Source organism: Chelmon rostratus, chromosome 9 (genome assembly GCF_017976325.1).
Source record: "Chelmon rostratus isolate fCheRos1 chromosome 9, fCheRos1.pri, whole genome shotgun sequence".
NCBI classification, from domain to species: domain Eukaryota; kingdom Metazoa; phylum Chordata; class Actinopteri; order Chaetodontiformes; family Chaetodontidae; genus Chelmon; species Chelmon rostratus.
Window position 1 is genome coordinate 17,752,998 of NC_055666.1, and position 24,268 is coordinate 17,777,265.

At 44.9% G+C, this 24,268-nt stretch overlaps 1 protein-coding gene across 1 annotated transcript; it reads left to right on the forward strand.

Moving 5' to 3' along the window:
- Positions 1 to 767: 767 nt before the first annotated feature.
- On the forward strand, positions 768 to 23,477 carry mcf2a (MCF.2 cell line derived transforming sequence a). Its single transcript, XM_041943612.1, has 30 exons — positions 768 to 1,092; positions 6,392 to 6,460; positions 6,625 to 6,739; positions 7,110 to 7,200; positions 8,627 to 8,746; positions 9,257 to 9,373; positions 9,798 to 9,947; positions 10,055 to 10,170; positions 10,273 to 10,387; positions 10,592 to 10,711; positions 10,819 to 11,010; positions 11,098 to 11,289; positions 11,476 to 11,647; positions 12,979 to 13,055; positions 13,254 to 13,339; positions 13,490 to 13,556; positions 13,688 to 13,803; positions 14,813 to 14,882; positions 14,978 to 15,070; positions 15,153 to 15,245; positions 15,776 to 15,901; positions 15,991 to 16,212; positions 17,552 to 17,644; positions 18,019 to 18,097; positions 18,299 to 18,362; positions 19,637 to 19,737; positions 20,116 to 20,228; positions 20,810 to 20,922; positions 21,177 to 21,280; positions 21,372 to 23,477. Exons 1-30 carry the CDS (start codon positions 978 to 980, stop codon positions 21,410 to 21,412), a joined length of 3,342 nt encoding a protein of 1,113 aa, XP_041799546.1. The 5' UTR covers positions 768 to 977; the 3' UTR covers positions 21,413 to 23,477.
- The last annotated feature ends 791 nt before the right edge of the window (positions 23,478 to 24,268 follow it).

Consider the following 24,268-nt stretch of genomic DNA (forward strand, 5'->3'; position numbering starts at 1 on the left):
CTCATCAAGAAAACATGCCGCACTGCGAGCGCAGTGGAGGTTTTACGCACACGTGCGCGCTTCCTCCGCTCGAGTCCGTGCCGGTAATGAGCGCGGATCCATCCAGAGTTGCCGTGGGTCGATCGGAGTTGAGAAAGGCGCTGTGTATCTGTACGTACACAATGACACCCTTTCTTATTTGTTCTTCGTGTCTGAATGTGATTGTTGTGTATTAAAGGCTGTGCTTTGGCATGGGTCAAACTTGTTGGCCGAGGGTGCGGTAGACTTTCATTCGCTTTCCCCACAATAGATCTATTCTCCGCTGTGCGCGCGCATCTCTGTTATTAGTAAAGCTGGAGAAAGTGAACATGACAGCTGAACAATCCAGCCCACTGTAGCGCAGTCAGCGCTAGAGTGAAGGCGCGGGGAGCAGAGAAACGGGAGCATGAAGGAGTGTGAAGTGAGAGGAGAAGTTGGGAGGGAGCTGGCAGTGTGTCAGGAGTCCTCTGTTGAGCTCTGCCCGGTGCAGAGCTGACGCACTAAAGCTCAGAGAGAGAGAGGGGAGAGGAGAGGGAGGGGCAGCAGAGACAGACAGCAGCGGCCAGATGGAGCCCTGTTTGTTTTCAAGTAGCTGAGTGCTGCTGGGAGCAGGGCAGTCCGCTCATTCAGTGTGTGTGTGTTTGAGTCTGGTAACAACACGACAGCAAACCACTGCTTTCTGCTGATGTGGACAGATCTTCTGCTGTGGAGACACTCTCTATGCCGCTCAAGGTCAGGGAGATCCAGCAGCAGCCTCAGGGAACTGTCCCGTCTGGAGCTTGGGACCCGCAGAGGCAGGCGGCCGCAAGATTCCCCGCTGCAGCTCCCAGCCTCGAGATAGGAGCACCATGCAGGGCTGGAGGACTCTGAGGAGGATGTGAGGCCTGGACATACTGTCAGCACCTCCCACGACAGCGCCGGTTCTCCCTGCCTGATCCCGCGTCGGGGGCCGAGGGGGAATGGGCCCAGCCTCGCTGCAGGAGGAGAGAGAGCCGGAGAAAGGGCCCAAAGAGGAGATGGAGAGCTACCGCTACCTTCTGCAGGCCGGCTCCCAGCTGGAGAGCACTCTGCAGCGTGAGTACACACGATGCGCACAGTCCTCATTTCACCACCCAGTACCTGCTCTCAAGGTGTGCGCCATCACCAGTGCTTCTCAGCGCAGTTTAGCAGTCCGAGACCGGAGCGCGCCGCAGCACAAGTTTGACTGACACTGTTCATTTGTAACTTCTGAGAACCAGAACAGGAGCTAACCGAAGACCTGCAGCCCGGGTCTCAGTTAGTCAGTATTATTGATGTGCCAGTTCCTGCAGCTTTGCTCCAACAGTGAGTCACTGCAGGGATTATGTCAGCTATTTTAAGCCACCACAGAGGGATAGAAATGTATCCATAGTCACAATTTGTAGCCTGAATATCTGAGTCTGGGTTGTACATCAGTGCGGGGCAGTGATGGAGGAACAGTGACTGCTGCTGGTGTCAGTTAACACATTCAAAAGACAAAATGTTCAGAAGGTATAACGCAGCTTTCACTTGCCAGAGTATGTTTTTGTATATATTATCTATTGAAATACAAGGAAAAGAAAAGGCTATAGTCTTTTTTTTTTTTATCCAATAATGTAATTAAAGATTATCCTAAACGAGCATCAAAAACAACTTTACCGTCATCATTTGTCACCATTCTGAAGTTATGTTTTACACAAGTCAGGAAAAAAAAAAAGAAACTGGAGCCTAAAGATTAGATGCTGGACAGAAATAGAGCCGGGTGTGACTGACAGCATCGTGGAGGAGCCTCCTCCAGAGGTTAGTGTGATTACTTTGGGAGCTCAGCAGTCTTGAGATCTTGTTTAATTGATGGGCCCTTGCCTTTTTGTGTCTCCTGTGGGTTCAGTGTACCTGGGCTGGGCTGTGTCGGTAACAGAGACAGCCAGGTAAAGGCCATGCTCAGTTTCTATTTATACCAGGTGACCCTTTTCTCTCTCTGTGAAATGTGAGCCTTTCTCTCTGGGCTTGTCCTCAGCTTCTTACATGCAGTAGCGAGCGTAAAGAACACGCTGTTGTATGACACAATAACCACAGATTCATCCTTTACTTCATGGCTAATCATACATTTCCCTTACACAGCTCATCCAATGGCCTCTCCCCTCTACACCTGCACATTACCATTCTGGATGAAACCACTCCTGCTTTGTTTCAATGAGCCTTCTGTGGCTCACTGAAACAATGCGGGCATTTCAAAGTAAACCCACAATATAAACGACACTCACAGCACGGGGCCCAGTAGACTGAACTCCTCCCTCAATGATGTTATCCTGCTTATCAGTCTGTGTAAACATGCATTCATGCTGGAACAGGACACCATAAACAAATATTTCTCACACCGACAGCGTCTACAGTATGGCGGACGCCGTGTGAATCATGAATCACTGAGCATTGCAAAGGCTAACAGGCCATAGCATGAGAAAAGTTACATTTCCACTTGCCTGCATGTCAGCTAACACTTCAACTGCTGACTAAATGCGAACTCTTCACAGTGCACACTCTTCAATTTCAACTGAAAATCTTTCATTGCTTGCTTTTCAAGTGACGGTTCAACTGACAGTTTAACTGCTTTCAGTGCTTATGCATTAACTGACATTTCAGCTACCTCCACGTCTTCACTTTGCAGATGACAGTTCAGTTGCTTTCAGTACTAACTGTTCAACCACTGTCAGGACTTCTATGCAAACAGATTCAATTCAGCTTGCTTAAATGTGAAACTTTCAGTGCTTGAACTTCAGCTGACACTTCAACTGCTTTGAGTGCCCCAACTTAGGCTGCAGCTGCCACACCTCCACATGCAACCATTAACATTTTAACCTGTTTATCTGCAGTTTTCAGCATGAATCATTGTTGTCTCCACAGCTGTGATGATAGAGACCAAGCAATCCGATAATATTATGGGACAGAAAGCCACGTGAGTCATGATAAATCACGACAAACACCACAAAGACTGGCAGCTCATCGCACAGGAAAGCTCCTTCCACATCACGACCAAATTACCCCAAAACATCCACATTAGTGTCAGACCAAAGAGCACAGGTCACAGGTGCTCCACCATGTGAAGATATGTGACGCTGTTGTGTGGGGTTTACCATCCCAGCCTTTCTGCTCTGAAACCAGTCAAGCTTTCATGTATCCCAGCGGGTAGAATACTCAATTTTCTTCTACCCTTTTCTATCAGAATGCAGCCACCCACCAGTCTAATCCCCTTAGCACTGAAAGCTTTGTTTGGTGAAATATCTCATGACCTAAAAGCAGTATGAGGCCAGGCCTCTGTGTACTATGAAAACCTGTGTGTGTGTGTGTGTGTGTGTGTGTGTGTGTGTGTGTGTGTGTGTGTGTGTGTGTGTGTGTGTGTGTGTGTGTGTGTGTGTGTGTGTGTGTGTGTGTGTGTACGAGTACGAGGGGATTGCTTGCTCTGCAGGGGATTACAGTGTCCGCTTTTTTTTTTCCCAGTCTCTACAAAAATCACACTGAATATGACGTCCATGCTGGGTATGTGTGCTCTCGGCACATAAAGCGGCCTCTGTTTGCAGTCAGCCTGTATGATTCACGGAGGTTTACTGTAGTAGTGTGTGGCGCTGTGCCATCAATTTGCTCAGCCAGGATAGAAAATCTTCTGGTTTCCTACCTGAGTCATTCTCTGTGAAAAGACCACAGAGCACTTAAGTTAATATTCACACAGAAGCCATGCTCAGCCTCAACACGTTCTGGTTTAATATTTTACAGCCTATTAATATCAACGTCTTATGGTGCCTATAAAATGTGCACACGCCTTCGACATGCCTCAATTTGTAGAGATTTGTTTCACTTTGACATGAAAGTGTTTTTCCCCCTGCTGATCATTGTAAAGAAGCCTAATGAAGCCCCCGGATATTCAGCGCTGTAGAGGAACAAAGCATGGAAAACGACACGGGGGCGAAGGCTTTTTATGCTGCAGGAGCTGTAATGAAATCCGCGCGCACGGTTATCACTGTTTGGACAACAGAGATAAGCTCCCCGCCTTCAGCTTTGTACGCAGACTGAACCGATTGGTCTGAGTCTGGATCTGTTTGACTGGAGCAAATCTCTGTTTCCATCCACACGGGCAAACATTCCTCTTTCTCTGTGCCGAGGAACAGAACAACAAACAGAGCTTATTTGACTTTCGCCTGCACTCACCATCCTGTCACCTGGAAAGGTCATGACACGGGCTCATCGAGTATTTAATCACCTTTAACTGTAAAATGTGTGTGTAAGATTGGAAACTTACACATTTACAACTCACATACTGTTCTAGCTCATGCACTGTTTTCTATAAATAACTCACAGCATAATGTGCCTGTATTAGTTATTCCAATGGAAAATAACGTCATATATATTAATTTAAGCCCCGTCTCTACTTCCTGAACGTCTCGTGGCAGAGGGTATAAATGTTTAGATAACTATTCCAGCGTGACGGTAACTTTACCCCGCATCCCTGTGTGCACAGTCCAGCCATTGGACCTGCTCTGGCCTGGCTTGGCTCAGCTCCTCTCTGTTACAGACACACATCAAATATTCAGCATGTAGCAGCAGAGCTCATTGCCTGCTCCCTGACAGCCTGACGGACACTATTACTGCAGTGGACGCCTGGAAAATAACACCTCCTCCTGCTCTCTCATGTTTTTCTGACTCCCTGCTTTTCTAGTTATCTGCTCCTCTTCATTTTTAATGTCTCTGTCCATTATGGATGAGGAAATGATGAATTATGAGCAAGTTTGCTGCCCTGGTGATCTGTTGCATAAACGTCTGCACAGGTTACGCAAGTTGGTGCCTCAGTACTGCGTTAAATGTTCCTCTTTATGTCTGTTGTTAATATTTCTTGTTTGGAGAGGAAGCTGGAAATTTATACTCTATGTCACGCTGTATTTAATGATGTATTGTATGAGCTTATGATAATAATAATAATAGAAACCTTATTTGTATAGACCTTTCCTACAGGAATTGCACCAAGTGAGTGTTTACATATAAATAACAGAATGGACATAAAAATGGATAAAAAATGTATGTAAAATAAAATAGAGAATAAAACCTATTTTATAATGATAAAGAATAACTAATAAAAATAAAGACAATACATAAAACCACAGAATTACAATAACAAAATATAGGTAAAAATAGAATTGAAGAACATAGAAGGCATAAAATCAAATAAAATTTAAAGTTTCAGAAGTTTATCAGGAAGCAACAATGAGTTAGTTAAAGGCTAAAGTGAAGAGATACGTTTTTAACTCTCTTTTGAAGACATTCAGCGAGCTGCTTCCCTGATATCTGTTGGTAGTTTGTTCCAGAGCTTTGGAAAGCGATGGACAAAGGCTGCATCCCCAATTTCGTTAACCTGTTGCTGGAAACCTCCAGCAGACCAGCAGCACATGATATTAAAGAGACACTGCTGTTGCAGTTGTCTTAATCAGGATAAAATCATCCGCTGCGTGCATTCAATCTACTGTAAATGCAGTGTGAGTAAAAGATGTAAACAGTGTCAACATGATGACAGGTCTGCCCTCTGCAGCTCCTGGGCCCCATTTTTAACAATGTTCTTAGATTTGTACTTAATCTTAAAGTCATTTTGGATGCTGTGCTGATTCATAAAAGCTGCAGAGCATAAAAAAGTCATATTTAAGATCAAAACTGAGTGTGTCTTACGAATGAGGCCCCTGGCTGAATGATTCCTGGTGCAGCAAAGGGCAGACATATGAACTGCACTGACAGCTCTGTGAGAGACTGTGTGCGTTTATTAGCCTCTTAGCCTACAACACTAATGGCACCAAACACAACACCCCGGGCCATCTGCCAGGAAACTTAACATCAATTCAGATGCTGTACAGTCAACGGGCTAATGCCTTTTAATGATGTCACTGTCTTGCATGCACCAGATGCAGGATTTACATCTTCCACAGTGAGGCAGTTCACTGTATTCAGCTGCAGCATCAGTATCATCATGAAGCAGCTCTAAAAATGTCTATTTTCAGGAAAAAAAGCTGACAGATGAGAGTTGCTGTCTTTAAATGTGAGCGCTTTCATGCCTAAACTCCGGTGGCTAAGGCTTCGGTGTGGTTGTCACGGTGGGAAAGCCTTTGAAGCATTATTTAGTGACTGCTCTGAGGCTGCAGATTCTTTTATTTTATGTGGACGTGACTGGCGTTGTTTTGAGCTGTGCCGGTCCTCTTCAGGGAGGTCGTGTTTTTATTCCATCTTTGAAGAAGACGATGACAGCTGCATAAAACAGCACTCTGCACCAACTGGTTGTATTCATTTTAGTAATATCTGGCTCCCTCGTGCTTTTGATGTTTGCAATTTGTGGCTCTTCCTCCAGAGGTGACTGTCCCTGTAAGCCTGAAGGAGGTGGGAGGATACATAGAGAAACAGGTGGCGTACCTGTCAGGTGAGGCCTTGTCTTGTCATTTCTTAAAGATTTATAGCACGTTAAGTCCTGCATCAGCTACTTTTTGCTTGATTTGCATCCCTGTCCCATCCTCTTCAGAGGGGAGCCACTTCCCACAACGTTTTCCGCTGTTTGTGATCGATTGCTTCTGTCCTGTTCTCCAGGGGGCCGCGGGGAAGACTCCAGCGTCATCATCACCCTCCCAGAATGCTCGGCTTTCAGTGACATTCCAGAGGAAGCTTTGGCCAAAGTCTTTACATACCTCACTCTCATCCCTCGGTGCGTCCTCCTCCGTCTATTCCTGTCTGACTCCCTTTCTGCAGTGCACCAAAAGCCCAGCGCTTGTATTCTGAGCACAGCTGGCCTTGACTGCTCCTCAGCTCACTGTGTCAGACGTCCTACTGATGCCCTCTATGGCCAAACCTCACTTCCCCTGGACACTATGAGAGCTGAAAGTGGATCAAGTCTAGGACAGCTCATTTTAAATTATAAAAAACTCATGTTTGTAGTTGGTAAACACTTATAAATAATATGAATTTGCAGTTTTGGATGGTCATCCTTTCTCGGTTTCCCGCTTTAAATCCCCAAACATCAACGATTGCACAGAATGACAAAACAGCTATGTACAACTGCCTATTTTTTCTTGCAGCACGAGGCAACCCGGAGTAAAATTCATCATCATCTTAGACCGAAGACTGGACACATGGGCCTCTATCAAAACTGCACTTGCCAGGATAGCAGTGAGTTTCATATTTCTTTTCATCAAGGCCATTTGTATTGAATCAATACTTCTACTAGACAGTTTGGACATCTTGCAAAGGACAAATAGCTGAACAAGCTGTGCCGATAGGCTGCTTTTGTATTTATGAGCTGCTGTCCAGGGTGCTGAAAACGTGAGCACCACACGGACAGCTTCCACACGACCAAACTGCTATTTCTGCATAGAATCAAAGGGAGGTTTCGTTTTTGGTGTGTGATTGCATGAGGTGGGTAGTTTGAAAAGTGGCCTGAACGCTCCGTCTGCACTGAATGTCCCGTGGCATATTGCTGCAAATGTATGAGTAAGCAAAAATAGAGTGATGACGCGGGCTGCTGAGGAGAGGAAGAGGAGGGAGGAAGGCGGGAGGGAAACATTGCAGTCAGCGCTGCCACCCTCCGTCTGAGAGGCAGCAGCAGCAGCAGCAGCGCTGCGGCGGTGGTCCGGCAGCCGGAGGGAGCTGCATACTTAGCTTGGCACCGATTTCCATCGGACGGGCGGGAACATGGCTTCTAACACCATGGCTGATTGCTTTTACCGGCGGGGGATACCGAAGATGCGCCGGAGCCCGGTAACGAGCCGCTCCTCAGTTTTATCCACCGTGTAAAGAGTTTGGGGTGAAGTTTTTGGGCGGGCAGGTTGGGGAGGGGGGGATTGCGGCAGTGGCATCGGCTGTAGCTGCTGGCGGGTGTAGCACTGCGGTGCGGCGAGCGCGCGCGCTTCTGCTTCCTCATGCGATTGGCTGTTTGAGAAACCCGGACGAAGCCCGGTCAGACTGACGTGCGGCTTTTTAGTGCATGCTTAACCTGAAACCAGGAGCTTGACTGATCGACCCCGGTGATGGAGTCAGGACGAATGAATGTCAGGAGTTGCGTCACATGCAGGGATATCTGAAGAAACAGAGGCGATGTATATAAATCCTGCTGCAGAGCTTTTGCATGACTTGCACCTGCATGATGTACATATGCAAGTCATTATAGATAAAATATCTAAATCTTTTTTATATATACTACAGCATGCACACCTACAGCAGGCTGCCCTGTGTCCGGGCATACTGCAGACACTGAACAGACTATCCTACACAGTCAGGAAACGACCTCAGACGACCTGAAGATGAGATGCAGCATATGACATGTGTGTGGAGACTGAGCCTGACTCCATTAGGCTGACACTAATCGCCTGCCTGACAGAATGGTTGACACCTGAAGCCTCTCCTGTCAGATGTGGAGGATGAGAGCTTATTCATGCTTTTCCTTCTCCTCTCTTCCTGTGCCAGTGCAGGATTAGTTCGGTCTATGGTGCAATGTGTGAAAAGCTGATGTGCGCCACAGTGAGCTTAAATACAAAGTTATTGTTCCTCCACACACAGCATCATCAGTATGACAGCGAAGCTCTTTTCCCTCTTCAAGGCTTCCTTCCCTGGGAACCTCCACCTGGTCCTGGTGCTCCGACCCACCAGCTTCTTCCACCGCACTGTTACTGATATTGGCTTTCGCTTCAGCCAAGAGGACTTCATGCTCAAGATGCCAGTAAGGCAGCTCCTCCTCAGTTACCAAACATGTCCCACACCACAACAAGGTACACCTCGTTCCTGTTTACAGCCCTGATCTCCATGAGTCAAATGTTCTGTGGTGGACGCGGCCAAGAACGCTTTGATTTCAGTTTTAACCTTTGAAACAATTATTCTAATAAAGCAGATTATGGTATAGTAGGATGTTTTTTCATATTTCTGGTGATAGAAGTACTGTAATTTGTGAAGTATCAGTGGTAAAAATCTAATGTTTATCCTGCCATTTCCACAGAGTGTGAGTATTATTAACAACCTGATTGGTTCTAATGAGCCTTTATTCTGGTGCCAATCATACCTCGTCCTCCTGGCACTACTGTAGCTATTTTTCCTATTAAATCTATTATACATGATAAAAATACTGGGTAATGATATGATGTATGTAAAATTGAAGCAAAAATTAAACATGCAGCTGTTGTAAATGTAACAAAAGTGTTCTTTGTGAGGTCTCAGATTTTGTCTGCACCTTCAGGTGGTGATGCTGAGCTCCGTCACAGACCTGCTGCGCTACATCGATGAGAACCAGCTGACTTCAGAGTTTGGTGGCACTTTGGACTATTGTCATAGCGACTGGATTGTTTTACGAACAGTAAGCTACAAATCAATTCTGCAGCACGCTGTGGCCAAACAGTAATCTGTATCACCCTTCATCATCCGCCTGTTATTTTCCTTCAGTTTCTGAGGTTCACCCCCTGTGACTGAGCCAATGTTTGTTTACCAGTTTGATAAAGCTGCTGCTGGAAATTCTGCACATATGAGCATGAAATATAAACTGGAAATGCATCTATCCCACCTTCTGAGTTCTCAGACCTGTCCAGTGTGATGTTTCCATGCACTTGGATAGCTGTGGTCCATCTTTAACCCTGGATACTGACAGGTCTCGGTGGTTCTGCATCTTAGAGACATAGAGCTGCAGATTGTTTTCCTTTCACCGCATAGATAGTTTGAGACCCATTCGTGAGCTGAGCATCAGTATTACAGCATTTCTGTATTTCTTGTGTCTTTTGCTTTAGGCTATTGAAAGTTTTGCTGTAACAGTCAAAGACATTGCACAGATGCTGCAGGGCTTCGGCACTGAGCTGGCAGAGACAGACCTGCCTGATGAGGGGAAAGCCATTGAGTCTCTCCTTCAGTCTCACACTGACAAGTACAGGAGCCTCAAAGTAAGGCCTCACATGTTTTCATGTAAGATGCATGTATTAACATAACCACAGTTATAGTAGTTGGTTTTGAATGCTGCTCACTTATGGTGTAAATTTCTGTTTGACAGGATGCAATCAGGTCGGTGTCAAAGGAGGGTCGTCATCTCCTCTTGAGCCTGGAGACGTCTGGGAAGGAGGATGACTCCCAGTGGGATGTGAGGCTGGACTGGGAGACTGTTCAGAGGTGAGACATCTTTAAGCAGCCATCTTTCTTTCTTTTACATTATCATTTCAAATATTAGTTGCCAAAAATGAATGAGCTCTAAGTCCCCCCTCTGTTTTTTAGGCTTCTTGCACAGCTCAGAGACATGGAGTCTGCCTTCGATGGCTTCTTTGAGAAGCATCATCTAAAACTCCATCAGTACCTGCAGCTGCTCAGATACGAGCAAAGCTTTCAGGAGGTGATGATTCAATCTATTTGTCATGTGCACATGTATGTTTTTGTGTCTTTATGTCTGCATGTATGGCCTGTATTTTTGGCACATCATGAGATATGGTCCTGTTTAGTCCTCAGGCTCAAGGTTTAATGTGGGTTGTCATGCCTGTAGTTGGCTTTAGACAGTTTTTTCTTTCTGTATATCTGATGGGGTGTGTTTTCTGTTTAGATGGAGATGTGTCTGGACCACCTGATGGCTCAGGAGAGGGAGCTGCCGGTATCTGTTGACACTCTGGCTCAAACAGAACAGGCTCTCAAAAGGTTGGACAGTCTGGAATCAAATGCACAGGTCAGCCGATATCAGCACTCATTTACCAGCTCTGTGTGTGCCAGGTGGGTTTGCCATAAATACACGTACTATACATAAAGTAGGTGTGTCTTTGCTGGCTCTATCAGGAGGTGATGGCTCGAGCTCAGATCATCATACTTCACGGACACCAGCTGTCAGCCGGTCACCACTACGCCATGGCTCTTATTATGCAGCGCTGCAACGAGCTTCGCCACTACTGTGATACACTCAATGCTGCTCTCAAGACCAAACACACTCGTCTCCTGCAAACACACCAGCTGCTGCTTTGCCTTGGGCAGGTATTGGGACATGTGCACACACACACAAACACACATATACACATCAGAACATCTTCTTGCTGATATGCATGTGTTCTCCACCTTCAGGCCAAAACTTGGTGTGATGATGCTGCATACCTGCTGGCCAATCAGCTGGTAGATAAGTTCCAGTCTAAGGAGGGGGCCCAGGCTGCTCTGAGGGACATTGAGAGGTTCCTGGAGGGGGCGCCGTCTGTGCTCAGCTCAGGACCGGACATCCTGGCCATAGAGTACGAGGCTGCCATCACACCTCAGCTGCAGGTCTGCAGTGATTTTCAATGTGAAAAGAATTCAATATATCCAACATCACTAGTACTTTCAAACCACTGGAGCACTTTCTTTGACCTTGAACTGCTGTTTCTGCGTGTATTTGTTTCTCCATATCAGTAATATTTCTGGATTTTACATCACAATCTAATGTACGACCTCTGTGTCCTTCTCCATTAGGCTCACATAGGGGAAACATTTGCGAAGCATGCAGCAGTGCAGCAGATGATCCAGAACCGACAGGCTTGTCTCAGGAAGCTGGCTGACAAACATGTGCGACCGGTCCAACTGGTGGCCCCCAGGCCTGAAAACCCACCACGCTCCAAGTCCCCGCTCTTCTCCCCCAAGCACGGTGCAGACACACACACAGACACACACACACACACACACACACACACACACACACACACACACACACACACACACACACACAAGGAAAGAATCACTGTTGAAACAGAGATTTTGTCAGCTCATTCACACACACTAGAAAGAATTTTACAGTCAGTTAAAAGCATTAGCGGCCCTCATTTGCAGCCTATAAAGCAGACTTTCTACAAATCAGCTACTTCTCTGCCCAGCCTTCCCTGTTTCCCAGGCCCAGTATGGGGTCTCGTCCCAGCCCTTATGGCCTGGCACCAATCCCTCTCCCCTCCCTCTTTGCTTTAGGCGCCGTGGTTACATTAACACATCACAGGGTCCCACTGAGCAGGCCTAAGGTGTTCCTGAGTTTGCTTCGGGGTAGGCGGGCCATCTTTACAAACAAGCTGTAACAAGGATTAGAAGGTATAATCAGTCCACTGGGAAATACCTGACCGCTCTATTAGCCAGGATAGCTGCTATAGAACCATATATACATTAAAGAGCCTTTCATCTCCCTTTGTATCTCAAGGGAGGTTGCACAAAGATAACCATATACAGTGGTACCCAATTAATACTGTATGTGCTATCTGGTGTGTTTTATTCTTTTTTGAATGTACAGGGACTTTATCTACTGTTTCCATCTCAGTGTGTGAAAATAAAAAGATAAATAGGCATCTTTCTGTGTCCATTCATGTCTTTAAAGCTTTGTGTGCTACATACTAATGAGAGTAATAACTAGAAAGAGAATGAAAGTGATTATGAGCCCCTCTGAGGTTTCCCTTGGTACTTGGGACACCAGCCATTTAAAGGAGGAGATGAAGGGAAAAGTGGTTACCTTTGATTGATTTGAACCGGTACATGCATACGCGCACGTATGTGCATGCATGCGTACCACTGATCATGAATGTAACATGGCACATGCAAGGGCACAAGACACGAGATTGGACTAGCATGTAAGGATTCAGCTGCCGGGATCAAAAAGACATGTGACAGTCGTGCCAAACGCTGCTTTAGATCTGCGCACGCTGGTTCCAGGCTGCGCCGTTAGAGGAGGCAACTTGTTAGCATTGATTACCTCAAATGTCGATTATGGCTGATTGTTTTTTAAGTTAACAAGGAATAGAAAAGGTCACAGGCAGGGCAAGCAAATCTCTTTGAGGCCATCTTGTGCACAGGGTCATAAAGGTTTTTCATGTAGTGTGGATGCTTTGATGAACCGTCTCCTCAGTATGTCTCATCAGACAAGCTGAAATATACTGCATGTGAATTAAATTCATACGCTTTGATGAGTTGCCACTGCGGCTGACGATCTGGCTTTTACAGGGGAGGGTTTGAAGTTCACATTCGACCTCTCTCTGCCTGGGAAGAGAGCCTCCCGAAAGAGCCCAAACCCGAGAAAAGTAAGGAAAAAAGACTTCTGTTTTGTTTTATTTATCTCCTTCCACTATCGCAGCTGCATGTAACCCCCAAAATGTTTATTATCATGATTTTCTTATCTAGCTCGTCCCATTTGGTCCAACAATTTGCTCAGTATCATAACATTTTGTCTAAATCCAAATGGAAGAAGAGTCAGTGTTGTCCGCCTATGGTGTGTTCAGATAGAGGTGATCCACGACTACCAGGAGAGCCGGAGCTGTGTGTCGTACAGTCTGGAGGGAGAGGACAGCCCAGATCTGTTGAAGCGGTGAGGAGGAGGCATCTGTCCACACATCTGTCTGTCCTCAGTCCTACTCTTGATGCTGTTTACTTTGTGATTCTCTTTGTTCAGTGCTAATGATGCCCTCTGGCTCTCTCTGTGTGTCTGCTTTCCTGTGTGTGTGTGTGTGTGTCACAGTCATGTGATGAGGGAACTCATAGAGACAGAAAGAATCTATGTGGAAGAGCTGCTCTCAGTTCTGCTGGTGAGAAAACACACTTTTAAAAAATCTTTTAACATCAAACAAAAAACCTTTATTGCTGATTTACTGACGGTTAAATTACTCCTGGACAATTGCATATGCATAAACTCTATATTTCCTTAACTGTGTCGCAGGGTTACAGGGCTGAGATGGACAACCCAGCTCTGTCAGGGCTTCTGCCGCCGATCCTGCGCAGCAAGAGAGACATCCTCTTTGGAAACATGGCTGAGATCTACAATTTTCACAGCAGGCAAGTGATTAATGACTCTCATCACACACAGACCTGTTTAAAATACAAAGACAAGCATGCTCAGTATATCAAGTGTTAACAGATTCAAAGGACATTGTCCCAAAGAGAGTACACTGCTGCAAATATCAACAATCACAACAGACATGTGATATTAAGGTAAAAGATGAAGGTAAAACACGGATGATTTAAGAGCTTTAATGGCGTTGAAGCTTAGATAAACAGAAAATCTGCAGCTTTGATGCAAATTTCATGAAAGAAATGATTTTGTGTTTTAGTTATAATGTAAAGGAGGCCTTTACCTTAAATGCTAATTACTTAAATTACTACTCTGATCAAAGATTAGACAGCCAAACAGGTAGTATTGCATAATATTTGGTAGTGAATGTAATGTCATTTTTAGAGCCAAACACACCATCTTAGCAGGAAATAAGTGTGTGGTATTATTAAGGGAGATTAATTGATGGTTCAGGGGTTTCTGTAGTGTGATCTGCCAGTGTTACGACTCAGCTCTCTGGGGGACAAGGGACATTAAACCAGATGGATTTGGTAAAATGAATTATTTATCGCATGGATTGGCCCTAGGTAACTTTACAAATAAGAAAAACAGGAGGCGAACAAAAGAAATTTGGCCTGAGGGTAAAAAAAAAATACAACCAAAAGAGGACTCGTAACAGTTTTAACAAGGTCTGCCTGAACATAAAAATAAAACCTCAGCTATGTGACCTTCCCCATTCTGACCTGTCCTAAATCAAAACAACCTGAGGCAGCACCCCTGCTCTTAGTGTTACTAAACATATGAATTCTGATTTATGTGCACAGACAAACTGAACCTGGCCCACAGGCAGTTGAACAAGAGCCACACATTCTACTTTACAAACATGCAAAACACTGCAGAGGATCACATGGGGCGAGCCCTGACACTGAGTTATTGTATTAGTGTGGGAGTAAATGGGTTAACATGGTGGCTTTTTGATCTAATTCTTGACCTCTGACCTTTCTGGGAATCCAGGGTCTTCCTTCAGGACCTGGAAGGATGCCTGGAGGCTCCTGAAGGAGTGGGAGCTTGTTTTCTGCAGCGGGTGAGACGATATGAAAGTTTCTGTTGTGAAGCTTCTTTTGTGTGTAATGTGTTTCCATGTTTTTTCAAACAGATTTCTATTTCATGTCTACCCAGAAAGAGAGTTTCCAAATGTATGAATGCTACTGTCAGAATAAGCCCCGCTCTGAGGCGCTGTGGAGACAATTCTCAGACTGTGCTTTCTTTCAGGTCAGTTTGGCCTTTCTTTCACTTTACAGTTACAGTTAAAAATCTGTGATTCATTGTGGTTCTGTTTGCCTTATTTGTGAAGGAGTGTCAAAAAAAGCTGGAGCACAAACTGGGCCTGGATTCCTACCTGCTGAAACCAGTCCAACGCCTCACCAAATACCAGCTGCTGCTGAAGGTTAGACTGACAGCAGAGTCATATCACACAGAGTCAGTCGCCTACTTTATGTATGTGACACAGGCTGTTTTATGCTGTATTTTCCATGAGATTGGAATCCAGACAGCCAGCACTGTGTCAGATAAACATGAGTAGCAAGAAGTGGGCCCAGTTATCAAAAACATATTAAACCAAAACACAGTGTTCAAAGTTTTTATCATCAGTACATACAGGAAATTGTATTTTTAGTGTGTTTCTGATTTTCCTCATAGGCCTCTCTGTATAATTAAAAAACAAAAAATCTGCCCCAAATACATTAACTCTGACTGCAGAATCCGCTGACTGAGCTAATGTCCATAACAACAACAACACAACTGAAACCTGTCAGAAATAACTAGAGCTGCATCCAGTTCAATAGTTCTGGATAATGCAGCATTCAAAACCTCCAGTTGCAAGTCTTAACCACTAGAGTGCGCTGTTTTATCCCCTGTATCTACGTGTGGTTTTTCATGTATTTGCCTCCGTGCCTGTTCTGTTGTTTGTGTGCTCAGGAACTTCTGAAATACAGCGCAGATTGCGAGGGGACTTCTGAGCTGCAGGGGGCGCTAACAGCAATGCTGGACCTGCTCAAGTCAGTCAATGACTCCATGCATCAGATAGCCATCACAGGATATGAGGTGCACCAGATCTGTTCTGATCCGTGTTAAGAAGTGACTCACTGAACCTTAATGAAGCTGAGATAAGTCCCTCTCCCCATTACACGCAGGGTGACATTTGCGAGCTGGGCCGCGTGCTGATGCAGGGTTCATTCAGCGTGTGGATCAGCCACAAGAGGGGTCCCACGCGCATGAAGGAGCTGGCTCGCTTCAAGCCAATGCAGAGGCACCTCTTCCTGTACGAGAGAGCCCTGCTCTTCTGCAAGCGCAGGGAGGAGCATGGAGACGGCTGCGACAAGACCCCCTCGTACAGCTTCAAGCACTGTCTGAAGGTCGGTCCGTGTTTGCCTTGGCCTTAGAGGAACTCACCAGTTAACGGAAATACGTTAAAATGTGTTTTTTTTTTTTCAAATATATTTACTGAAGTTTTGTGCAGATATATCAAGATTATACACACATATTTAACGGTAAACAAACAAATAAACAGACATTAGGCACATTCAAAATCAGCCTTTGAGTCCATGAGGTGAAAGAAGAAATAGAAAAGAAAAATAAAGTGCAGCTCATGATTGTGGTCCTGTACTGGGAGTAGTTATGTCGTCCCAGTTTCGCTCAGCAAGTTAGACAAGTCTTTGTTCTTGACATACCAAATATAACCCCCCCACACTTTCTGAAACATTTCTTGCTTATCTTTTAAAGTATACGTAATTTTTTCCAACGGTAAACATAAAGACATTTCTTTGAACCACTGCCCAATGCTTGGTTTGCCGATCTTCTTCCACGACAGAGCTATCACTGTCTTAGCTTGTAATATTCGTTAAAATGTGTTTTGACCTTGAATTAAACACATGGATTAGTGGATCACTAATATGCCCGCAGTAATATATGTCATAACAGGTGGTGTGAGAAAATGCCATCTTAAATGTAGCCATGATGGTTTATAAAATATCATGAACATTATTATCAGGCTGCTAAAAGTCTCTCTTCTACATAAACTCAGACTTGTTTCAGTGACATAAGAGCATGGTTTGCATTTAGAGACTATTAATGTGCCTGATATCTAGCCAGCAAACTGTATTTATTTCGGCGTCAGTGTTCCATAGCATACAAAATATATACTGTAATACTCACAGCTTTGCAACACTACATCTTACTGCTCACTATAGAGTAAACAGTTAAAAAAACAGATACTGACATTTATTTTATAGGTTTAAGTTCATCACAGATCATCACTTATGATCCCTCTCACCATCACTAACATGATCTGTACTCAGGTTTTAGCACTAAGTAATGAAGTGACTGATCTCCTGGAGACACGTAGTTCATAGCGTTGTCTGTGCTGATGACTTTCAACACGTGTTAAAAGTCGCCCAGCTGGCCACAGAACTCGCCCTCAGACTTCTTCTGTCGCATTCGCCGTACGTGTCGATGTGCGGAGGCTGTCGCAGCTGGCGTCTCACCTGCAGCTGCCGCCGCTGCTCTTGATTTATTATTGAGGATGTGGGGAGGAAGCAGTCGCACAGCGGAGGTGTGTGAGTGTTTGTGTTCTGACAGGACAGATGTGTTACATGATGTAAGTCTGATGTACGATGTGCTGTTCGCGCCGCTCGTCCTAATGCCGCCCGTGTGTGTGTGTGTGTGTCGGTGTAAACAGTGTATGTCTCTTGGCAGATGACTGCTGTGGGGATCACAGAGAACGTCAAGGGAGATGTGAAGAAGTTTGAGATCTGGTACAGTGGCAGGGAGGAAGTGTACGTGGTTCAGGTGAGGAGTCTGAAAAAGTTTCATGCTGGCAGGTTAAATACAGGAGCTCTGTGACAGTTAACTGCAGCTTTAAACCCCTTCAGCCAGAGCTCCAGTGATTAGTCAAGCAGCAGAAAATTCAATAATCAGTGCATCTTTTAATGATTGTCTTTGAGCAAAAATCTGAAAAATATCCCAGTTTCATCATCTCAATTGTGAATATTTGCTGGATTTCTTAGTCTTCTTTTACAATAAACTGAAATCTTCGAGGTTGGGGCTGCTGGTCAGAAAATGTCACACTGTGTAAGCTAAAAGAAGAAATGGCAACATTGTCACAGTATACAGAAAGTTGTACTCCACTGATCGCCTGCTGTAATGCCTCTGTTGTCTCTCAGGCTCCTACAGTGGAAGTGAAGATGGCCTGGCTCAATGAGCTTCGCAGGATCCTGACCAACCAGCAGAAGCTGCTCAGAGGTCTGAGAGCAACAATCCCAAAGTGTTCTTATTAGCTTCAGAGCTTTGAGCCGCTTCTCACGGCTCTAGAGAGCGAGAGTTGTAGTTGAAAGCGGCAGACGTAAAGTCACATATACAGTACTTATTCATGCATGCTCCTGTATTCCCTGCACTGGAAGTGAAAATCTTCTCTCTCACATCACGTCCCTCCTCTGCTCACAGATGAAGCATACCAGCACGGTCAAATGGTTGGACACATGCAGCTTTCTCCGTCGCTCTCCGAGAGGTCAGTGTGCTTGTTTACAGTGTTTACAGTCGTGTATGAGGCGGAGGCCACAGTTGCACCATCACATAAGCCAGGCGCACACATGCAGCCACAGCACTACTGTCTACGTTTGCTGAGTTCTCATATCTGAGCGCAGCTTGAGTGAATGAGATGATATCATTTCACGTTGCCCTGGTAGAAGCTTTGTGTGTAGCGGTGTGTGAGAACGGGCGCAGGCCCCCCACTCTGTCCACTGCTGTCTGGTTGCCCATCCCCACTCCTCCCATCCCCCACCTGCAGGGGCATGCGGCCGTCCAGAGGGGTTCCCAGGGGCTGTCTGCCGGGGCTGGACTTTGTCTCGCTGTCGGCCGACGTGTTTCTGTGCCTGCGTTCCCGAAGCCCCCGTCCCCGAAGCCCCCGGCAACGGCCCCGGCCGCGGCCCCGCCACCGCCCCCAGCGCCACTGACCTGCCCTAACGCTCAGTGGTAAACTCAGCTTGGCTCACCTTGCCCTGGCATGACCCACCTGGCCCAGCTTGGGGACCCAAAAACCCAGGGCTGCTGTGTTTGCATACTGATCGTCACTTGCAACCCCCTTTTATAGCCTCCATTCTGGTTCATAACTGACCCCCACACTCCCTCGCCATGTTGAGAGGCCTCTGTCTTTGCAGCTCTCCTCCATGGCATTTCTAACATGGAATCTAATAACTGTTGCTCTTATCTCTGCATCTCAGATTTGCTATTTTGCATGTAATGCAAAGGGCAAACAAAAAGAAGAGTTTTGGTTTTTCATCCCATGAGTTTCCTTAATTTCCTCATGACAGCTGGTTCTTAAGATGGGGCTCGTTTTTTGAGATCTAATCAAGCTACTGTAAAATTTGATTTCCAGGAACATTTTTACTTATCAACTAACAGAGTGACCAAATCTCTAAATTTGGATCTTGATAAATCGAGACCAGATCTTCCTTTGTGCTGACACGTGGGTGCGAACACCTTGTCAGTGGTCTGTGAGTCCCACTTCCCCTTTTACAGAGAAGCTTGCACATGGCTGCTCTGTGCTCTGTCTTGCTGTCTTGCTGGTGCCTGAATGGTCATGGCTGCGTGAGACAACAACAGGACAGAGTTGTTCCTCGACACTGATCTTGGGTCAGCTACGCAGTCTGACGGTTTGGCTCAGATTCAGGAAGTGACAGCTGACCCTAGATCATGTGGCTGAGGATAACATCTATCCTGAGGGTGTCTGTTGACTGTGTTCAGCATTTGGTGATGCGTGTGTTTTCATGCTGTTCCACCCAGCAAGCAGCAGAGGGCGTCAGTGAGCTCAGAGGACACCGAGTCCGGGAGGAGCAGTCCAGACCCCCAGCCTCACTCCCCTAAACACCAGCACAACCGCAGGAGTGAGTAAACCTTGCACACACACATTTATACCAAAATCAAGTAGATACTTAGTAACTAAATCACAGAAAATGTTCTGGCAGTTGATTTGTTTTGCACAGTAATTCACTGCTGTCGCTGATTGTGTCTCTAACCCCCCTTCAGCAGTTCAGGTGTACTTTGACCTGAAGGACCAGGTACATCGAGGAATTTGGGGGAAAAAGGTCCAACTACTGAGATTAGCTTTTGATTCTACGTTCTTGTTAATTTCCCAGTAAGTGACAAGGGGTCTTTCTAATGTCGATATGGTTACTAAGTATCTACATGGTGCCGTTAAGGTGTAGCAGATAAAAGCGTTCATCAGTACCAATAACAGCCTGAGTTCTGTGCGCGTGTCCCAGGCTGGCCCGGAGCTCATCACTCGGTAGACATCTGCGAGGGTCTGGAGGAGTGGCCTGGAGGTCGGGACGCCTTCCACCCATCTGACACAGAGGAGGAGGTTTCGGTGCAACTGGTGAGACCAAATACAGTCAGATTAGATTAGAACAAACATGCGTCACATCTGGATTGCTGCATTATTTGTGCTCTTGCCTAAGAAAAGTAGCTCGACTTCAGATGGATCCAAATGCTGTAGCTCCTAACAAAGAGCAAGAACAGGGAGCACAATAATTCAGCGTAGAAGCCCCAAACTCCTGTGTACTTCTGAGTTGCTGTGTCCATATAGTGCCTTAAAGTCACTCAGTTCAGCAAGTCTACTGGATGTTCTGTGAGTGAGGTTTAATTGAAGAAGATGCATTTGCTGTCTTTGCTTCTATATCTTGAAATAGTTCATCTATTCCCACCAAGTCATCCAGTTCAACTGAAACACTTCTTTGAAATGATATTTTTTCCATTTTGCTTTATGTTATTTGTGTTTTAATTCTGTTTTGTGGTTCTTGCGTCTGTCACTATCCTGCCTGCTTGATCTTTTTCGCTTAATTGACTTGTGATTATGAAGCACTTTGTAACTTTGCTTTGAAAAGTTCTCTATCAAGTCCTAGCTATATAAATAAATCTTTACTTCCTTTGTTTGTGACACTTTCCCTTCTGTGTTAGTCTCCAGGCAGATACATGGCTTCAGCTGACTGTCTACAAAACGGACCAGACAGCATCGCCATCAAATGCGGAGACGTCATCCAACTGCAGTGTGAAGACAACAAGGGACGATGGTGAGTTTTCAGCCTGTCAGCACACATGATGCGAGGCAAAGCAGTCTGTCAGAGTGGCTTAGTGATCAGCCAAACTCTCCAATATGTGAAAGAGCACGGCGTATGGCAGAGGCAGCTGCGTGAGGTGTTTTTGAGTACGACGATGAAACCCTGTTTAGCTAGATGCAGGAAAATGTAGAGTTAAGCCTGGTAAGAAAGTTTATTTATCTAACTTCTCTACCTTTTTCCTTCCCCGACTTTTCTTCATCCATCAGGGTGGTGAAAAATCTGAGTCGGCGACAGGAGGGGCTCATAGCGGCTGCCAGCCTGCGCCTGATTATAGGAGACAGCAGTCGAGGACACTCCTCCAGACTAGGGGGTAAAGAAAAGACATGGGCTTCCAAGATGACAATACAATGTTGAGCCACTGAATATCTTTTCTTTTTAAAAGCCTGTATATTTTCTTGTAGACTCGGGGAACCTGAAGGCGAGAAAGCTCAGCTCCCCGTAGAGAAGAAAAGCACAGAATGTGAATCTAATATTTACCTGTGGATGGGGAACCGACAGAAGGAGCAGATTGAGCCATAGCTGTCCCACACCTCACTCCCCGGTCTGCTTTCTCCAGCACAGTTCAATCATTCAGAGAGAAAAACGTGGGAATCTGCACACCTGATTTTCTGCCAGGTTTTGACTGACGACCTCCTGAGGATGGCGTTTTCTGATCGCGCACAAAGGCTCAGGCACTGTTTAGCCCTCTTGGACAATCAACAGCCGATCCCCGGGTCCCAATTGGTCTTCCCTCTTTTCTGATTGAGCATCTTGTCCTTCTGGCGCTCTCATCTGCAGCATTTCACAATCAGTGGACATCTGTGAAACATTTTTCAACCCTTCATCATTCCAGCTCGTACCTGAGATGATAGCATCACCGAGTGCGTGTTCCTGTTCGTGTCTGGGTGGATGGTACCGCAGGACTTGCCTGAAACATTTCTTAAAGCAGAGACTTTTGTACATATATACGGTATCATTTTTAACATTTAGTGTACCTCAGTGTGTGTCATTAGGCAACTCTTTCCATTGAACCACGTCATTGTATTTTTCTTACATTTCATTCCTCGAGGCACTGTTCTTGTGTACAGTCTAGGAGTTAAAATGCCAAAATGTGCCATGCCATAATGCCTTTTTTTAATTCCTGCTCTTTGAGTCTCTTGTATGTACTGTTTGCAAAATCAAATGCTCTGTTATTGCTTCAACCTTGACCTCACAAATATTCAACAGGCACTTTAATAAGGTGGATGAGACAAAGAAAACAAAAAACAAATCCACCGCTCGTCTACTGAATGTGTGCTTCGCTTGCCGCTTTACCTCTCTTACTGCGCAATTCCCCTTATTCATACTGTTATTTCCTTTGTTTATTCTTGGATGTGCGATGCATTCTGGAGGAAGGGGAGATGTACCCCCTGCATGCAGGCAGCAGTTGACATGTCAGTGATTGTAATGTAAGACACAGGCAGACATGATGGAGATTGATGGGAGTGTATTCCTCAGCGTGTGCCATAGAGGAGCGGGAGGCCTGCGCCACGGAGCACCAAACGCTGTCATTCTCCTCAGGATCTTTGGGGAGCCCACTGTCAGTCACGGCTCAGAGAAGGGAGAGCGGGGAGTAAAAGAAAGAAGAGAGAGAGAGAGAGAGAGAGAGAGAGAGAGAGAGATTAAGCTCTGTGTACACCGCCATCACGGAGGCAGATTGTTTCCTCCTCACCATTACAGCTCAGTTAATCTCGGGTTCCCCATTAAAAGGGATCATACAGCCAACATGAAATATACCCTCTGTGTCGAACGCTTAATTAAATATTGATTGCAGACTTATATGAATTTACCACATCAAATCGAGGCATCAGTCGGCGGGCTGCCTTTGATTCGCTGTGTTTGATATGGAAATGAGTCTAGAAAGCAGCAGGGGCTGCTGCACTACACATTTCCTATGTTGTTAATTTATTTATTTTGCTGTCATGTTGTTCCTTCACATTGTGAGGTATCTGTGCAGCCCCGAATGAAATTACATCTCCATATATTTACAGGAGCTACGCTTGACTTGCACATCAAAACCCAGTTTTTTTCCTTCGTAGCTTACATGACAAAATCAGATGGTTTCTTTGTAATTTTGATCCAAAATGCTGCAGAATTTGCACAGTTTTTCCAGGTTGGAAAACAAAAGAAACCTGCTTGAAATATTATGAATCCTGATGAGCCAAGTAGCCTGAGTTTGTTGCTGAGTGATTCTTTAAAATGCATGGCAACTGAAGAACGAGCAGGTTTGTATTGTTAGACAGTCACTGTTCTAAACTGGCTTCTTTTTGTACAGCTTCAGTTCTGTCAAACACAATCAAATAAAAATAAAAGTATTTATTGCAATATTTGTTTTGTTTCTTAAAATAATTCTATACTTGTTTTAACACGGCGTTTCGTTTGGCTGAGAACGAAGGCTGCTCTCTTTCATGCAATCTGATTTAACCCATCATTCCTGTACTCTTGTTTTAATGGAAGACAATTTATATAATAAAACTGTGCAGACTTGACTCTTCTTGTGAGTTTCTACTTCTAACTAAGCCAAGCTTCTAAGCTTTGGTTACCATTTATTTAACATATTAAGATGTTTGCATGCAAAACAAACCTCATAAAATAGCATTTCATTATGATTCAAAATACCAACTGTTTGTACAAGTACAGCTGAAATGATCAGTTGATTAATTACACGACTAACACAAAATGTATTGCCAATTTTTTTGATGATTGTTTAAGTCAATATTTATCCAAAAACATTTCAAATGTCATGAGCTTTTTCTTTAAATTATTTTAATTCAATATTTGTGAATTTTGTATTAATAATTGGACAAAGCAAACTTCACTTTGGGCTCTGAGTAATTCTGACAGCATTTCTCAGTATCTTCAGTATTTTTACAAACAAAACAGTCGATTACTGGAGAAAAACAATCAGCAGATTAATCATAATGAAAATAATCATTAGCTGCAGTCCGGTACAAAATAGTTCAAAATAAGTTCCACCTCAACCAACTACAGCAGTGATACAGTAATAATCTAATGATATCATATGTAGTAGCACTCACAACAGACATTTTTCAGCACTGAGTACTTTCACTTTTTATACTTTAAGTACATTTTTCTGATTATGCTCACATACTTTTACTTAAGACTTTCAATGCAGGACAGAGTATTTTTACAGTGTTATATTAGTACTTTAACTGAAGTAAAGGGTCTGCTGAAGCCTGAAGTTGCAAAGACTGTTTGTTTGCATGTCTCTGCTACTGAGTACCATCACTTGTAATTCATTTATTTACCAGCAGATGGG

Bases quoted from the DNA above. Each gene is read 5' to 3' on its own strand.
- mcf2a (XM_041943612.1), top strand. From the start codon at position 978: ATGGGCCCAGCCTCGCTGCAGGAGGAGAGAGAGCCGGAGAAAGGGCCC. The intron at 14,883-14,977 runs GTGAGACGATAT...ATGTCTACCCAG, and splicing joins GAGCTTGTTTTCTGCAGCGG to AAAGAGAGTTTCCAAATGTA. The intron at 18,363-19,636 runs GTCAGTGTGCTT...TGTTCCACCCAG, and splicing joins TCTCCGTCGCTCTCCGAGAG to CAAGCAGCAGAGGGCGTCAG.